General features: G+C 33.0%; 2 protein-coding genes across 2 annotated transcripts; both read right to left on the reverse strand.

Moving 5' to 3' along the window:
- Positions 1–1181: 1181 nt before the first annotated feature.
- On the reverse strand, positions 1182–5045 carry LOC105636234 (nudix hydrolase 2). Its single transcript, XM_037636955.2, has 10 exons — positions 4736–5045; positions 4517–4593; positions 3385–3566; positions 3232–3297; positions 2988–3125; positions 2814–2891; positions 2697–2747; positions 2589–2623; positions 1683–1791; positions 1182–1572 (listed from the first exon to the last, which is right to left on the reverse strand). The coding sequence occupies exons 3-10, from the start codon at positions 3541–3543 to the stop codon at positions 1381–1383; spliced, it is 828 nt and encodes a 275-aa protein (XP_037492883.1). The 5' UTR covers positions 3544–3566; positions 4517–4593; positions 4736–5045; the 3' UTR covers positions 1182–1380.
- Positions 5046–11315: 6270 nt separating this feature from the next.
- Positions 11316–13511, reverse strand: LOC149498444 (uncharacterized). Its single transcript, XM_089717325.1, has 2 exons — positions 13166–13511; positions 11316–11761 (listed from the first exon to the last, which is right to left on the reverse strand). The coding sequence occupies exons 1-2, from the start codon at positions 13170–13172 to the stop codon at positions 11316–11318; spliced, it is 453 nt and encodes a 150-aa protein (XP_089573451.1). The 5' UTR covers positions 13173–13511.
- Positions 13512–17897: the final 4386 nt, after the last annotated feature.

Below are 17897 nucleotides of genomic sequence, written 5' to 3' on the forward strand. Positions count from 1 at the left end.
AAACGTGTGTTAGTGGATTTATTTGGTAACCACTTGTGAAGCTTATAAAAGGAGCCAAAGGACAACAAAAATACAACCAAAAATTCCCCGATGATTTCAATAAATCAAATCAAACTCTCCAATGAGTCAAGCAATTTAATTTTCTCAGTATTGTCTTTATTTTTCCTAAGCACCGTTTATTTACATTCTTTGTAATTTCAAGCTTTCATTTCAATACAAGCAATCAAAATTCTATTTACATTTCAAACAATCAAACTCTTTTTATAATTTCCTCTGCTCAAATTTATTTTAATCACATAACTGGTAAAGCGTATACCGTGGATCCAACCCCATAGCCTAGAAGTCAGATCAAGCGCACTTTAATTTTCAGTTGGTGTACTTCACACACCTAGTACGCCCGCAATTGACAATCCAAGCTGTCAGTCAGTGGATTCGTTGCTCTTTTCCCAAAAAAGAACCAATACAAATGTTTTTAATTTAAATTCATTAAACTTTACAATATATATTTTAAAACTTTTTGTTTATTTTTTCGGTCTTTTTATTAAATTATTATTATTATTATTTATGCATGTTAAAAAACTAAAAAAAAAGTCAAAGAAAATTAAAAAAAGTTCCTAATTCAGGTTTCAACTTAGAATCAAACAATAACTGGATAGTTTTGGAATCATCTTTAAAACCGTCTAAGAGCAGTTTGGTTCCAATTTCACCATTCTTTGTAATCAAAGGGGCCATTTTAAAATTGAAACCGACGATTATAGAACTGTGGTCATGCATTCCCTTATGTTTGGAAATAATGAAGGGAAAAAAAAATTATTTTTCTCTATTTGGAAATGATAAAATTTTAGAGTAAAAAAATGTTATTTTTGGAAGACTATTATACCCTTACTTAAATAATGAAGTACTTAGAAAATGTTAAATTTTATTAATTAATTTAGATTATTTGGATAATTTAATAAATGTAAGTGAAATTTCTACTTTATTCCATTATTTTCTCTCTAGATTGGAGAAATTCAAAATATGTGGACTAGGTGAAAAATAGGCGAAAGGTTACTTATTTCAATATTTTCTTTCTCTTTCAAATAAAGGAAAAATACTTTTCTTTAGATATTTTTCATAGTTATTTCCTTCCTTCGGAAAAAAAAAAAAAAAAAAAAAAAAAAACACTCTTAGAACCAGCAAAGAGACTTTTATTTGACCGAACTTATACAATAGAATAATGAATCAAATAATGCACTAATAACAATATTTATTTTTCTTTCTAAGGAATGAATCTAAATACCAACATTAATTCATTGTTTTACGAAAACTCAAAAATTGCAAAACTACGATCTTTTCCATGGCAAATTTGCACGATCGAGCTGACAAAGTGACAAATAGACCTTACTGCCATTTCAGGTCTCGATTGTTGAAGTAGAAGTAACTCTTTTCATTTGAAAGATTTGATGCAATAGACACTGGAGAAAACCCAGAATAGCTCTTATCTATCTTTGTCAAGCATATATCAAAGCTGCACTTCCAAAGTTCATTTTTCTGGACAAATGGTTGTGAGAAATATTCATCCAATGGCATCCACTGCACCAAAAAGCAAGTAACAATTTATGGTAAAAATGTAGTATTAGAAATTTAAGTCCAATCAAACACAATTGTTTTGGAAAATATGCTTTTGATGAAAGCTTACGTACCTGGGCTGCCTCTATCTCTAATTCCTGCTTCTGAATGTCGAAGGAGACGGGTTGCAGTAGACATAAAAAGGAAATATCTGACTTTCCAAATAATGCTTTATGGCTTTGCCTACAATTCATATGAAAGGTTAGGTAACTGTAATTTCCAGAAATAAGAATTTCTCCCGTAATATTAAAAAATCTAGGTAGGTAAAAGAAAATACTTGCCTAGACAGGGTCCATTGACTCTCCGTATGAATCAAATCAATGAAAATAAGAGGTTTTTGAAAATTATTCATGTTTTATCCTTTTTTTTTCCGGCGGAAATACCCTCATTTTTGTTTATTGATTTGGTTCACGGATAGGCTATTGACCAAGTCTAGGCGTCTGTTCTAGGAGTTAATAGGTAATAAGAAGATTCTAAAGTTTTTGTACGGACAATGTGACAAAGAACTTGAATGGACATTTTAGAAGAATGTTTTTGACAATTATGGTATATGAACATAATGGACCTATAGTTCTATTACTTTCATTGATTTGAGCTATGGATGGGTTCATAAATAGAGTCTAGGCAAGTTTAATCTATGAAGATAAGGTCATATCATCACCCCCATTTAGCATGGACACGTACTAGCAAAAGTAAGGGCAATGGCTAGGAGCGGATCTGCAATGGAGCAATGGGGGGCACTTGCCTCCACTAGTGCTTTACAATTTAGTTTATGGTTTTTTACATTTTAGTGTATATAATTATATTAATTTATATTTACTCATTACATTTTTACTTTTTACACACGTGAATTATTACTTTCATACCTTGTCCTCACTAATTAGATTTTGTGGATCCACCACTCGCAATGGTAAATCAGAATAAGGACTAAGTTGAGTACAAAAGAAGATGACTATAAAATAGTCTAGTAGAAAGCATACCTGAATGCTAATATTTCTACAAATTCGGTATCAATCTGTTGGCAAAAAAAGAAAAAAAAATTAAATTTCCAGCTTAAGTTGAGTTGCAAGTTATATACAGTAACTTACATTCGTCTCTTCCTTAACTTCTCTTATTGCAGCTTCACAGATGTCTTCTCCCTGGAAATGAGGTAACCCTATAAATTGTTTGATGTTCCAAGATGCAAAATAAAAAGAATAACGTACCTCATCAACAACTCCAGTGGGAAACTTCCAGACACCCATCTTTTGAAATATTCCGTTCTTTTCTTGGACCACTAGTACCTTTAAATAGAAATTTTAAATGCGTATATAATTTACAGAAAGAACTCGAGCTACTAAGAAATCAACTTCAAAGCAGAAAGTTAGAATGATTTATACCTCTCTGTTTTGATTCATGACAAATGCACCTATACCCACACGGTGACTGGCATTTGCCGGAATAGTATGAGTGCTTTCTTGGATCCAGGACACGAGCATCAAGTATTTTGGCTCTGCATGATGATACCAGAATCCTTCCTGTGAATAAAATTACACAATCAAATATTAGCAGAAAAGAAAAGGCAAATCTTGAACAATCTACAGAAGTTAATTAATGATTTACATTGCTAATTCTGGAAATCACCTTAACAACTACTTCTATGAGATTGGCCATTTCAATGGGAACTTTGATCCAGATGCCTCTCTTACCCTGCATATGTTTTTCCAAATCCAATCATTATAGATAGATAATAACAGCAGACCAATCTAAAATGATATTTGTATATTGGAATGAAACCTGCTTTCTCCATTGAGCAATTGAAGCTTTAAGCATTAAGGCAAGGACTTCCTTGCTCATAGGCTCACTCAATTCCACAATAACACCTTCATGTTCATCATTGATTGCAGCAAGTAGCTTGATTTCTTGCACTCCATTTTCAGCTAGGACTTTCTCCATGTTGAGTAATGAACTTATGGAGGCTGAAAATGACCCGGAATTGAGAGAAACGATGTACGAGTAAGTGTCAGTTACGATGGGAAATAAAATCTCACATTTAATAATAACGAAATAACATATTGAGATTAACATAAATCAATTGACATTTGTCAATCAAATGTAGTCTGATTGGAAAATCTCAAGTTCTTATTATAGTGAGTTGGATTATTTGGGCCATCCAGCCTCCCAATTAATAAAAAAAAAATCAATTAACATTTTGCAAAATTAGTTCTAATAATACAACACTTATAAACACTTATAAGCTTGTGTTGGTCTATATAAAATCATTTAAAGTTGAAGTATTAATAGCTTCAATAGAGATTTTTCTTTATGTAAACCATCGGTGTGCGGATCCCATTACTAGAGATTGCTTAATTCGACTGGAGACTTAATCGCATTTAATTTTGATAACTTCATTTTTAACTATCAACTAATTTTTACTATTATAAGTTTTATCTTCTAAAAAAGGGAAAAAAAAAAACCATCCTACTTTGATATTAGAAAACAAAAAACAAAACAGAAAATTTAGACAAAATTTGTTATAATAACTAAAATTTCTGCATTCCAAAACAATGCGACATGCTATACTAGTCAAGTCAAAGAAAACCTTTTAAAATTTTGAAAAATGTCACGTTCATTGATGCACTTACAAATAAAGACAAAACATAAATATCAAAATAAAACGATGACCATTTACACGTACCTCCCACAGAGCGAACCAATAACTTTTTAAATAGAGTGATTTATCATTAAAAATTATCCAATATTATCCTCTTATCAAATAATCAAAGTAGTAAATTATTTTTTTTTAGACCTTGAAAAATTATAAGTATTTTAAAAAAATTTAAGTGCACAATGTCCTATTGCACCCGATTAAGACCTGTCATTTTAGCATCACTGTAAAATTAGAGATGTAAACGAACAAAACGCTTACTCTTTATTATCCTTGCTCTTTCCAATGCCCTCTTAGACCTGAACTGGTCCGTCCCTAAATATAGCCACGGCCTGTAACTAAAATTAGCAAGAAAATTTTATAAAAAGAGCAGATAACTATTTAATTACCATTCAAGAAAGGAAAATTTACAATACCAGAGTGCATAAAAGCATGTGAAAAAGCAAAGAATGATTAAAAAGAACATGGAAATATTTGTACCAGTTGAAGGTTGAAGAGTTGGTCTTTGAATCAAAGGCAAGAGAACTAGGAGACTTGGGCTATAACTGCAACTCGAGAGAGAGATTATGGTTCTTAATTTAAGCATTAAACACCTGAGACAAATCCAAACATATTTATAGCCAGCGCTTGAAGAATTGAATTGTTTCAAAAAAGGGAAATATTACCGTAATTAAGTAAAGAATGGTTCATTTTTTATTAGCATATATCGTAGGTTTTGGGGTCGAGACTTTGAATTTTTCTTTTTTTTTTTTTTTTTCCTTTTTCCCTTTTTCTAATGGTTATTCAAATCAACATTCCGCGTATTTTGCATGGAGATTTCGAGTAGCAAAACTAAATTGACGCGCACGCAGAATCCAATAACACATGTTAATTTATTATTTATTGAAAATGTTAAACACTAATAGCAGTCTCTCTTTCTCTTGGTGCTTTTGTAAATTGTATTTTTCAAGTAATCGGTGAGCATCTTCTTCAGTAGATAATATAAGGTGTATTCTTGATTATTTTTTGGTGCAGATTTTAAATCTTCGAAGTAGGAGCAAAAATATTTTATAATTGGAGCTCGATAATGTGACATGTTCCATTATTAATGTTTGCTGTTTTAAACTCATTTATAAATGTCAAGTATAGCCGTTGCTGAAGGGCAAAATTATAAACAGTTTCTTTATTATTTAACTAGGTGGTTTCTCGCGCTCTGCGTAGCTATATAGTAGCTTTATTTTTAAAATATAAAATGTGTATTGAATAAATTGCTAAAAATTTAAAGTGCATACAATGTATAGATAGTACAATTCAAATGTATCATGTGAAATTGAAAATATTTATTCTAACTAATGAGTAAGTTATTCATGAAATAAACTTGAAATAAAAAGGAATGCTAGTATAGTATTTAGACATCACCGATTGAAATAGAGAAAGTATTTTACTGTATAAACATAAAATACTGATGAAAAAATTAATTAGAACTTATATCCTCTCGGAGTAATTAATCGAAGCATTGAAATGCATATATAAAAAAATTTGAAAAAAATTATGAATGATAAGTAAGAAATTTAAGTACATAAATTTAGAAGAACAAAATTAGATAAGCAGTATAGAAGCTATTACTTTATTTATTGCAATTCATATCTTATAAATATTTTTTGATTTTACATTTTTTGTCCATCTTTATATTTATTTATTCTATAAAATAATATTTTAGGTCAATTTATGCACAAATCATCAATTAGGAGGGAAGACATTTTCTATTTTTAAGTTTAATGATAAAAGACATATTTAATTTTGTCATGACCCGTCATCGTGGCTAGACCGACACTAGGGCATAGGTTATATATATATATCTGACAAGTCCATCTCAAGAATAATCAATTATATATTATATTGAAGCCCAAATCGTAATCAACTTCATCATTCAATATTTTATACTATTTTGGGCCTGATCCATGATCATTTCATCAACATTCATAAAAATATTTATGGAACTTACCGATCAATATTCAACACAAGATCTTATTCACAACTTCTAAATCACTACATCAGAGTTCACACAATTCGAATAGTTTATCACATGCTATATTCCTATTCTAATTACGGATATATACAAATATACTAAAAATAATAGAAATGTATTTGAGGGCCTATTGTTCAATTAATCTTTATACTATCTAGCTTTGTGGAGAAAAGAAGATAGGGCTTTTGGCACATGTAGAAGCAATAATCTGGATTCCTGAAAAATATTAGATGAAGAGGGAATGAGTGCTTCAGCTCGATGAATAATATTAAATAATACATACCCATACAATCACATAATATGCTCCTAGGGATTCTAAAAGTGAACATTCATTTAAACACACATATGGCACATCAACAGCACCCACGAACAATATCATCTCGACATAATTAAACAAATGGAGATTGGTCTGTAGAGTCACCAAAACCCCCAGCGAGTCGCCCTCACACATAACCTGTTCTCTCATAAGGTATGCACTAGGGAGCCGATCCCAATACGTAGCCGACCGGTCTAATCCTCACTTAACCAACCCTCTCATTGTTTTTTCATTCTCTTTTTTCTTTTACATTACCATCAGGAGGCCACCATGTGGTTTTCCATATAATTTATATCATCAGATGCACATGGGGACACCAATCTCCCCATACATGGTCGATGGTATCATAGACGTGTTAGAATTAATCTCAAATAATTCCACAATAACCTAGATCGTGCAAATCACTAGATTCAACAAAATAGATTGAATAAGAAAAGGTTGCGTACCTGACATCGTTGTTCGTCGATCTTGATGTGTAGAATTAGGTTTGTAGCCTTCCAGAGAAATGAAGAATCGATTTTGCGGAAGCAGTACGAAAGGAACGTAAAACTGAATCGTATTCAACTCCTCTGGGGACCACGACCTTTATATACCTGTAGGGTTAGTACAATTCCTATTTCGGTCCTTTAACGAAATAGGAATTATATAATGGTCTCTACACTTAATATCTATAATTAGTTGATACCTCAATAGTCAATTATTCACAATCAAGACCACATTTGAAATTGACTTTACAATTGGACTGCTGTACATATTTAATTTTACATATTAAGCCCACAATAGAAAATTAAATCCAACAATCTCCCACTTGGGCGAACATATGTTAAATAAAATACATACACCAAAATGAGCTCAACAAACGCAGTCATACAAGGTATCCAAAAACAATCTCGTCCATTAGTTATATTAATAAAGAGCTGAAGAAACATTCGTCATAGATCTCATGACTAAGTTCATCATCAACTACATTACCAATACCCCTAAATGACATAGATTCATTATAGAAGTGTAGCATGAAAACTACATGTAATGTGATCATAATGTCTGTTTCCAACTGGTCACCAACAAAAGTGAGATCAAGCAAAACAATAATAATAATACAGAGTGTAACCATCAACCAAAATGAGTACTCAACAAAATTTCATAATAAAACATATCCAAAACAAAATAGAGCATTCAAAAACATAATGTATACATAAAGAGCAAACTCCCACTAAAACTAGACAGTCTCAAACAAAACGATACCCATATGAGCGGTGTGCTCATGGAAAACTTTCGGTATCACTGCCTTTGTAAGCGGATCCGCAATCATAGAGTTTGTTCCAATATGCTCTAAGGATATCTGTCCACTCTGTACCCTCTCCTTCACAGCCAAGAACTTAATCTCAATGTGTTTTGATCGAGAAGAGCTCCTGTTGTTGTTGGAGAATAAAACGGCTGACCTGCTGTCACAATACAACTTCAGTGGTCTTTCTATTCCACCTACTACACGCAGCCCAGTGACAAGGTTTCTCAGCCAAATAGCTTGATTGGATGCCTCATAAGATGCTACAAATTCAGCTTCCATGGTGGAGGTTGCCACTAGAGTTTGTTTCACACTCTTCCAAGAAATAGCACCGCCAGCCAATAGAAAAACGTAGCCAGATGTGGATTTTCTACTATCTTGGCATCCAGCGAAATCAGAATCAGTATACCCAATGATCTCAAGCTGATCTGATCTCCTATATGTGAGCATATGTCCCTTAGTCCTCTGAAGATATCTCATGACTCTTTTGGCTGCTTTCCAATGATCCATTCCTGGATTGCTGAGATATCTACCTAACATGCCAACTATAAAAGAAATGTCTGGACGAGTACAAACTTGAACATACATAAGACTTCCTACAGCTGACGCATAAGGAACCTTTTGCATTTCCTGAATTTCAAGTTCACTCTTTGGACATTGTTGATTACTAAATTTATCACCTTTTGCAATAGGGGTATCCAATGGTCTAGAATTCTGCATACTAAATCTCTTGAGCACTTTATCAATATAGCTCTTTTGTGATAATCCAAGAATACCTCGAGAACGGTCTCGATGTATCTGAATCCCTAAAACAATAGAAGCTTCACCTAAATCTTTCATCTCAAAATGCTTTGAAAGAAAAACTTTGGTTTCATGTAGCAAGACTTTACAATTAGTAGCAAGAAGTATGTCATCCACATATAAGACCAAAAAGATAAACCTACTCCCACTGAACTTATGGTACACACAATTTTCAACAGTATTTGCCTCAAAGCCAAACGAGACAATTACTTGGTTGAATTTAAAGTACCATTGACGAGAAGCTTGCTTGAGTCCATAAATGGATTTCTTTAATTTGCATACCAGATGTTTTGGATCTCCAATTATAAAACTTTCTGGTTGCACCATATATATTGTTTCATCAATGTCGCCATTGAGAAACGCAGTCTTAACATCCATTTGATGAAGCTCAAGATCAAGATTTGCAACTAAGGCCATGATTGTCCTAAAAGAATCCTTCGAAGAAACTGGAGAGAAGGTTTCTTTATAGTCAATCCCTTCCTTTTGAGTAAAGCCTTTTGCTACAAGACGTGCTTTATATCTCTCCACATTACCTTGAGAATCCCTTTTGGTTTTAAATATCCATTTGCAACCAATGGGTTTCTTTCCTTCAGGTAATTGAACAAGATCCCAAACTTGATTGTCTTGCATAGACTTATACTCTTCGTTCATTGCCTCAATCCACTTATGAGAGTCAGAACTCTGCATGGCATGATAGAAACTAACTGGATCATCATCTATCATGTCTACAGTATCCTCATGTTCCTGAAGAAACACTATATAATCATCTGGAATAGCACTTCTTCTCTCCCTAGTAGATCTCCTCAAAGGCATTTGAACAGACTCTAATTCTTGAGGTTGTTGAATTTGTTCTTGAGGAAGAATAGCATTGTCTTGAATTGGATCTTGAATAGGGACAGGAGCAACTGGAGTCTGTACGCTATCAGAAACAACAAAAGGAATGAGAACCGAATCATCCTTACTTGGTTCCTCTTCAAAGACAATGTTTCTTTCTTTATTTCTCCCTCCAAAATCAACATCCTCAAAAAATGTTGCAATTCTCGTTTCAAAAAAAGTTCTGGAAGTAGGATTATAAAACTTGTAACCCCTAGACCGCTCAGAATATCCAACAAAGTAGCTGCTGATAGTTTTGGAGTCCAGTTTTGTTTCATTCGGCTTGTAAGGCCTTGCTTCAGCTGGACATCCCCAAACATGAAGATGCTTTAGACTAGGCTTACGTCCAGTCCAAAGTTCATAAGGTGTTTTAGCAACTGCTTTAGATGGAATCCTATTGAGAAGATAAGCTGCTGTCTTTAACGCTTCACCCCACAGAGACTCTGGTAAAGTAGAATGACTAATCATACTCCTTACCATATCCATAAGAGTCCTATTACGTCTCTCAGATACACCATTCATGCTGGGAGTACCAGGCATTGTATATTGAGGGACAATTCCACATTCCTGTAGGAAAAGCGCAAAAGGTCCTGGACGTTGTTCGCCTGAACCGTCATATTTACCATAATATTCACCACCACGGTCAGATCGAACAGATTTAATCTTCTTTCCTAGTTGATTTTCAACTTCGGCTTTATAAGATTTAAACACGTCCAAAGACTCAGATTTTTCATGAATGAGATATAAGTAACCATAACGAGAATAGTCATCAATGAATGATATAAAATATCTTTGGCCATTTCTAGTTGCAATATGGAATGGACCGCAAATATCTGTATGAATCAGTTCTAAAACATTGGATGACCGAATGGCACCTAGTCTCTTTTGTTTAGTCTGTTTTCCTTTAATACACTCAATACAAGAATCCAAACCTGTGTAATCAAGTGTATCTAAGATACCATCAGAAACAAGACGCTCAATTCTCGATTTGGATACATGACCCAAACGTCTATGCCAAAGTACAGCTGAGTTATCAATATTCAACTTTCTTTTGGTACCTCTTGTAGTAACATGCAGGGATTCATGATAACTAGTATCAATGTCTAACATATATAGATTATCACATTCATTCAAGCAACCAGTACCCAAAACTTTTGAATTCATAGATAAAGTGAATATACTGTCTCCAAAAGAACAATGAAAACCAGATTTGTCCAAAAAGGAAACAGAAATCAAATTCCTTCTAAAAGAGGGAATAACAAAAGTATCTATAAGATCCAAAAAATAGCCAGTACTTAAACATAATCTAAAATGTCCAATTGCCTCTACTTCAACCAGATCGCCATTTCCTACATAGACGTATCTTTCACCGTCAGTTGGCTTTCTGTAGTTGAGGCAGCCCCCTCTTTGCAAGCCAAATAGCAAATTTAGGACAGTCCTTTCTCAAGTGATCCGTCTTTCCACAAAAGAAGCATTTTGGCACATAAGGCTTCTTTTGTACTGGATCTACAGCAGTAGCAGCAGCAGGTTTCTCAATAGCCTTTTCAACAGTCTTTGCAGAAGGCCTCTTTCTTTTCTTGTTCTTGCCCTTCCCAGCTGAAGAAACAAAATGAGCACTCTCTCTTTTGTTAGAATTCATCTTTTCCTCCTCATCAACACAATGAGAAATGAGCTCGTTAAGAGTCCATTTATTCGGCTGACAATTATAGGAAGTCCTAATTTGTCCATACTGAGAAGGAAGAGAATTCATAACCAAATGGACTAAAAGGTCATCTGGTCAAGCCATACCCAGCGCCTTCAGTCTCTTTGTAATATGAGACATGCTAAGAATATGCTCCCGAACACCACCATTGCCAGCAAACTTCATGGAGGTTAATTTTCCTAAAAGTGTTCCCACTTCGGCTTTGTCATTCTTGACATAAGCCCTCTCTAGCTCGGCAAGATAGTTTTGAGCATTGTTCTTTTCAGCTGAGACAGAGTCTCGAACATGTTCTGGGACTCCTTTCTGCATGATCATCAGACCTAAGCGATTAGAACGCTCCCACTTCTCATACTGAACCCTTTGAACATCAGTGCTCGTATCAGTAAGAGAAGCAGGTTCGTCCATCCTGAATGCAAGATCCAAATCCATACAGCCCAGAAAGATCATAATGTCTGATTTCCAAGACTCAAAATTTGATCCCTCAAGTTTAGGGACACAATCAGGATTAAATGACATGTTAGCTGACATCGGAGAAAATAAACAAATAGATAAGTATAAGCTCACAATCCACAAATGAAACAATTCACATAAGTAGAGATCAAAAAATGGAAATAAGATACAGACACAACATTAATATTCTCATCTTTGGATGTAAAACATTAACTTGTAATTAGTATCTCAATGCAGCAATCAAATATTGATAACATAGTCCTGACAAATAATAAATCTTCCTTTGGGCCGATATATCATTGTCATGAAAATAATCCAACAATTATCATATATTTATTGCCAAACATGTATTCAAAACTCAGCCAGATAGCAACCTTCCTTTGGGCCGATTAACTATCCGCAACGAATTCTAATACACCTGTCTAATATTCTAAAATAAATCAATTCAAGCAATAGAGGTCACTTTGGTGACTTATTGATCAAATCAATTTATTTTAACAAATATCAAACACAATAGGGACTTAATCACTCCAAAATTTAATCTCAAGTCGACAAATTAAATCATTTAATTGTAATTAAAACAAAACAATTGCAATTAAATGAATTGATTGTCTAAATATTTAATAATCTAAAATTATTTAGTCCAAAAAAAATTATAATCTAGTCTTTAAGTCACTAAATTTGAGATTAAATTATAAAATAGGACTAAATATATTTGAATAAATAAAGTTCAGGGTCTAATCGAAAGAAAACAGAAAATTAAAGCCTAATCTGGAGTTACAGAAAATTAGGGCCTAATCTGAAATTACAGAAAATTTAGGGCCTAATCTGAAATTACAGAAAATTTAGGGACCTAATCTGAAGTTACAGAAAATTTAGGGACTTAATCTGAAGTTACAGAAAATTAAAGGACCTAATCTGAAGTTATAGAAAATTAAGGGACTAATACGAAAAAAATATAAAATTAGGGATCTAATATGAAATTTTCCAGGGACCTAACTGTTATTTTCCATCCCTAACCTAAAAAACAAAACGATAAGGGACGGAAAATAACAGGTTCCAGCCCCTTTCCGCCGCCAACAATGGAGGTTTTTTTTTTTTTTTTTTTTTTTTTTTTTTTTTTTTTTTTAACAAGATCCAGCCAGCAAGGAAAAAAAAAAAAAAATACCAAACGAACAATTAATCGTTAATGGCGTTAGTTCAAAACCTCTTACCTGTTCTTGGGAATCCGAAGAACAGTGAAAACAAAAATATATATATACATTTTTTTTTTATTAAACAAAACCCTCAATCTATAAACAGTAGGGTAAACAAATAAATAAAAAAAAATACGAAAAACCAATCTAAAATCTAGCAATTATGCACAAGGCTCTGATACCACTTGTTAGAATTAATCTCAAATAATTCCACAATAACCTAGATCGTGCAAATCACTAGATTCAACAAAATAGATTGAATAAGAAAAGGTTGCGTACCTGACATCGTTGTTCGTCGATCTTGATGTGTAGAATTAGGTTTGCAGCCTTCCAGAGAATTGAAGAATCGATTTTGCGGAAGCAGTACGAAAGGAACGTAAAACTGAATCGTATTCAACTCCTCTGGGGACCACGACCTTTATATACCTGTAGGGTTAGTACAATTCCTATTTCGGTCCTTTAACGAAATAGGAATTATATAATGGTCTCTACACTTAATATCTATAATTAGTTGATACCTCAATAGTCAATTATTCACAATCAAGACCACATTTGAAATTGACTTTACAATTGGACTGCTGTACATATTTAATTTTACATATTAAGCCCACAATAGAAAATTAAATCCAACAAATCCAAAATAACCCACTTCATCCCAATTCCACAACACAAGTAATCAAACAATACAAATCAATGCAAGTTCACCAAAAAGAAACTTGTATGTAAGGATATAAATATATTTGATCTGGAAATAGTTACCTAAAAATTAGATAAACATAACTTTATTTAATAAATAATTTATGCATCATAAAGATGGTAAGCACTATTTAATTATTACTCACAGTAGGAAAGAAGAAGATTTAGCTTGAATTTTGACTTGGAAGAATAGCAGATGAACCCACGTGATCTAAAGAATTTAAGAATGTAAAAGAAGGAACTGAATCAGACAAATGACTAATTTAATAAAGAATTATATCTAATAAATTACCTACATATCTAGCTGTTATAACTAGTCTAAATTCCACCGACATTTCGGCAACACCTCTCCTAAAAATAGGACTATCCACCTGTTTAAATATCACAATTTTTTTATATATACATATCAATTATTACACAGCCCATCCATCGGGCAATCAAGCAACTTAATTTTGCCTTCCTCCATCCAAAATAACAACATCAACCTTCCACCATCAATTTACAACCTAAAGTAACTTTCAAACTTGTTACCACATTATTATCATTCATTTTTTGCTTAAGGTATAAATAACATACTTAAACATTCATTAAAATTTTAGCCTATTCACTAAGAGCCAATGATTAAATTAAATTATACTTTAATAAATACATCCTCTAAGTAACCAATTCACAACTTAAACATATACCAACACTAGCTCACATAAGAATATTAATATATATGTATCCTTTTCTATGTTAACATATTTAAAAGAACACAAAGTATCCAAAATAACTATTGCCCATAAGAAAAATATGTCTTCCTTTTAATTAAGCTCATATCGCATCAAGAACTTGGTTTGTGACTTCATTTGGTTTATAGCATAACAAAAGCTCAAGCAACTAGCAATAGTAGTTGCTGCCATATTCATACTATTCCTATTTCTAAACTAAAATCTTCTTGTTCATACTAAGTTCATGCATTAGATTAGCTAGCAATTCAAATTAAATTGAAGAATCACATTTTCCTTTAAAAAAAATTCTTGAATAGTACGAGCTAGGGTCTGTATTTCTACAATAGTTTAACCCGTGATGTGAACGCCAAACAAAAATCAATTCCTCATTAATATGTATACTTGGCGGTCCTCTGTGCTTCGCATGGTTGTATAATAATTATATTTTTCATTTCAGATGTAAGATATATACGTTGAGTAAATTATAGAAATTCATTTTTTAGGAAAAAAGTGAAACGACCCAGAAAATCATTTTCAAAAATTTTTCATTTAAAAATATAATCATAAAACCTAACCAATGAAATCAACAGAAAAATATTTTTATTATTACTAAATCGGACCTATAAACTAGATTCAATTTTCTGAAAACCAAGTGAAAAATTCGAAAACCAAGCAAATCGAGCCAAATCATTGAATCAGACCAAACCGATTCGAATCGAATCGGAATGATCTAGAAACCGACTTACCTCTTTCTTTTCCTCTCTTCTTCTTCTTCTTCCTCCTCCAATGCTCAGCAGCCCCTTCTCCCCTCACGCTCCACATTTTCCAACCACCGCACGACGACGGTGAGTGGTGACTGCCTCCTAAAGCCTCAACGACCACGATTCTGGCCTCCCTTCACATGGAAAGAGTCCCCAACGGCGCGAAATGGTACTGTCACCCTCGACAGCTCCCAACCTTCAATTTTCATTGATTAAGCTTGATTCAAGCAGCTGATGGCCTCAAGGTGAGCTTTGATCGATTCCTCTGTCTTGTGTGAACAATTTCCATCCAAGAAACGACGATTTTGGTGGAAGGAATTGAAAACACCATGGACGGCGGTGGGGAGAGGACTATGGTGGTCGATCCGGCTAAACAAGTCACTACCTCCTGATAACGACACTATATCCGGCTTCCACAAACGATTCCGAACATTTTGGTGTGCGAATTGCAAAATTCTGGGCAAAAATCGACTTCCCGCCACCGTGGATGGCGGCAGTCCGGCGAGCCTCTGGCAAGGCACCAAGGGACAGAATTTTCCTCTCTTCGCAAGGATCGTGGAATCGTCAAAATTTCAATTGGTACGCTCTAAGGCCTCGTTCCTAAGTTTTGGTATAAATTCCCAATTTAAATGTATTAGATAAGTTAGTTGATTTCGAATAAATAGCTAATTGAAGGGTTGCAAAATATTAGATTGAAGTTGTGAATTAATTGAAGAATTTTTAGGAGAATGTGAACCTAGGATACAATTATTAGAAGTTGTAATTATATTAGATGATGAGTATGTAATTAAAATCACTATTTGCTTAATTAAATACAATTGATTTTGAAACTTTAGAATTTTAAGTCCTTTAGAATAATCGTTGGTAATTGAAATGTGAAACATAAATTGGAAACAATTAATTAGATAATTGGATAACCATTAGCCTAAAACTAGTTGGTTATGCATAAGAAAAGTAAAATGAATGCTTAGTCGGTTAAGGGTGATTAGGTGCGTAATTCTAATAAGCTTATGATTTAATAAATAATCTTATATGGTTAGTGAATATGTATTAGTTGTTATTAGAAACTGAAACACGTGTATTATATCTATATGATTATGTAGATCCAAAATGATATATTATAGCAATTGTACTGATTAGTATTATCTTTGGGACATGATTGGAGGAAGATTGGATTTTTGAGTTAATTGAGTGCCCGACGGATGGGCTGTATAATTTGAGTAAATGATTAGATGAATGATTATAGTTATGGCGGATGGGATGAGTTGATGAGAATTGCCCAATGGATGGGCTTTGAAAATTTGCTATTGAATTATGGTTTGATCAAATTCTAGGGGAGATTCTGCCGAAATTTCAATAGAACCTAGGTTAGTCTTAATCAATAATTAAATTAATTGGTTTATTAGATTAATTCTTTAACTTAATACATAATAAATAAAGTTTTCTAATTATTTTGTTGTTGTTGTTATTATTATTATTATTATTATTATTATTATTATTATTATTATTTATTTAGTTATTTAATTATTTATTTATTTTCGATGGATCAATTATTATAATATGTTGTTGATTACTATTTCTCTATTTAATTATAATTAACTATGAATGTCTACTTGTGTATTTGCATCATGTTAATTAATTGTTTGCTATGCTTGCATTTAATTGCAATACTTGATTAATTGTGTTGTGATAATGCTATGTCTTGTATGTGTGGAGTTGGGATGAAGTGGGTCACCATGGGTTTGTGAGGGCGGTGTCTGAGACCGTTAGCCGTGTAGGAGATCGGCGCCCCGTGTGCACCTGATGATATAATATGGATAATATGGATAAACCACAGGGTGGCCTCCTATTAGTTTGGAAAAGAAAAGAGAGAATGGAAAAACAATGAGAGGGATAGTCAAGTGAGGATTAGATCGATCGGCCATGTATGGGGGATCGGCTCCCTGGTGCACACGTTATGAGAGGGTGGGCCATGTGTGAGGATGGCTCATTGGGGGTTTCAGTGATGCCACTGATTAATTTCTACATGATGTGATTATGTAAAGATGTTAATATTTGCGAGTGTTGTTGTTGTGCCAATTGTGTGACTGCCCGCGTGATCATATAACTAATTAGATTACTAGATTTAATTATTTACACATTCGTGTGAATGCATGTGTTGTGCGATAATTATTATTCATTAATAAACTCATATCTCTTTTGTTTAATCTTTCAGGAAGTAGCTTTTCATAAATCCCAGTTAAAGCTTTGCTTCTTTCACTATTAGAAAAGAATTCTCTAATTTTTGTATTAATTCATTAAATAGATAAACGTACGAAAACTTATTTGTATTTATCTAATAGTGAACTCAGCAGTTGTAAAATTTATATACATTTAGTCGTATATTAACATAGATGAAATAATTTTGTGAGCCAATATTAGAAATGTGATGTATTGTAAATTGGGGTCGAACTGTGGAATGTTGAAAATGATAAATTTGGGCCGATGTATAATAAAATCTTGAGGTTTATTTTTCCTAGAATGTGGCTGAATGTTTGAAATTTATATTGTGATAGTAGATTTTAGTGTTTCAGGCTTACTATGGGCCTCGGGAGCCTTAAGCTTATCTAGGCCCTAGTACTGGTCTGGCCTAGGGAAACGGGTCATGACAAAAAGTGACTGGAATTATTATTAGATATAAAGTCTTGTAGGTATTTAAAATAATATAAATCCTTAATTTTTATTTTTTAGAGATTTATTTAATTGGAAGTATATAATAAAACAAACTATTAAAACATAATAGTTAATTCACCATTGTATAAAATATATTTAAATCCTGTGAAATTGCACACACTTAAATCCCTA

This window comes from Jatropha curcas, chromosome 2 (assembly GCF_041381405.1).
Source record: "Jatropha curcas cultivar XTBG-Jc1 chromosome 2, XTBG_Jcur_1.0, whole genome shotgun sequence".
NCBI lineage: Eukaryota > Viridiplantae > Streptophyta > Magnoliopsida > Malpighiales > Euphorbiaceae > Jatropha > Jatropha curcas.

Coding starts and splice junctions, on each gene's coding strand:
- LOC105636234 (XM_037636955.2), bottom strand. CDS start 3,543: ATGGAGAAAGTCCTAGCTGAAAATGGAGTGCAAGAAATCAAGCTACTT. Junction 2,892..2,987: donor TCATGAATCAAAACAGAGAG/GTATAAATCATT, acceptor TTCTATTTAAAG/GTACTAGTGGTCCAAGAAAA. Junction 2,748..2,813: donor CCACTGGAGTTGTTGATGAG/GTACGTTATTCT, acceptor CCTCATTTCCAG/GGAGAAGACATCTGTGAAGC.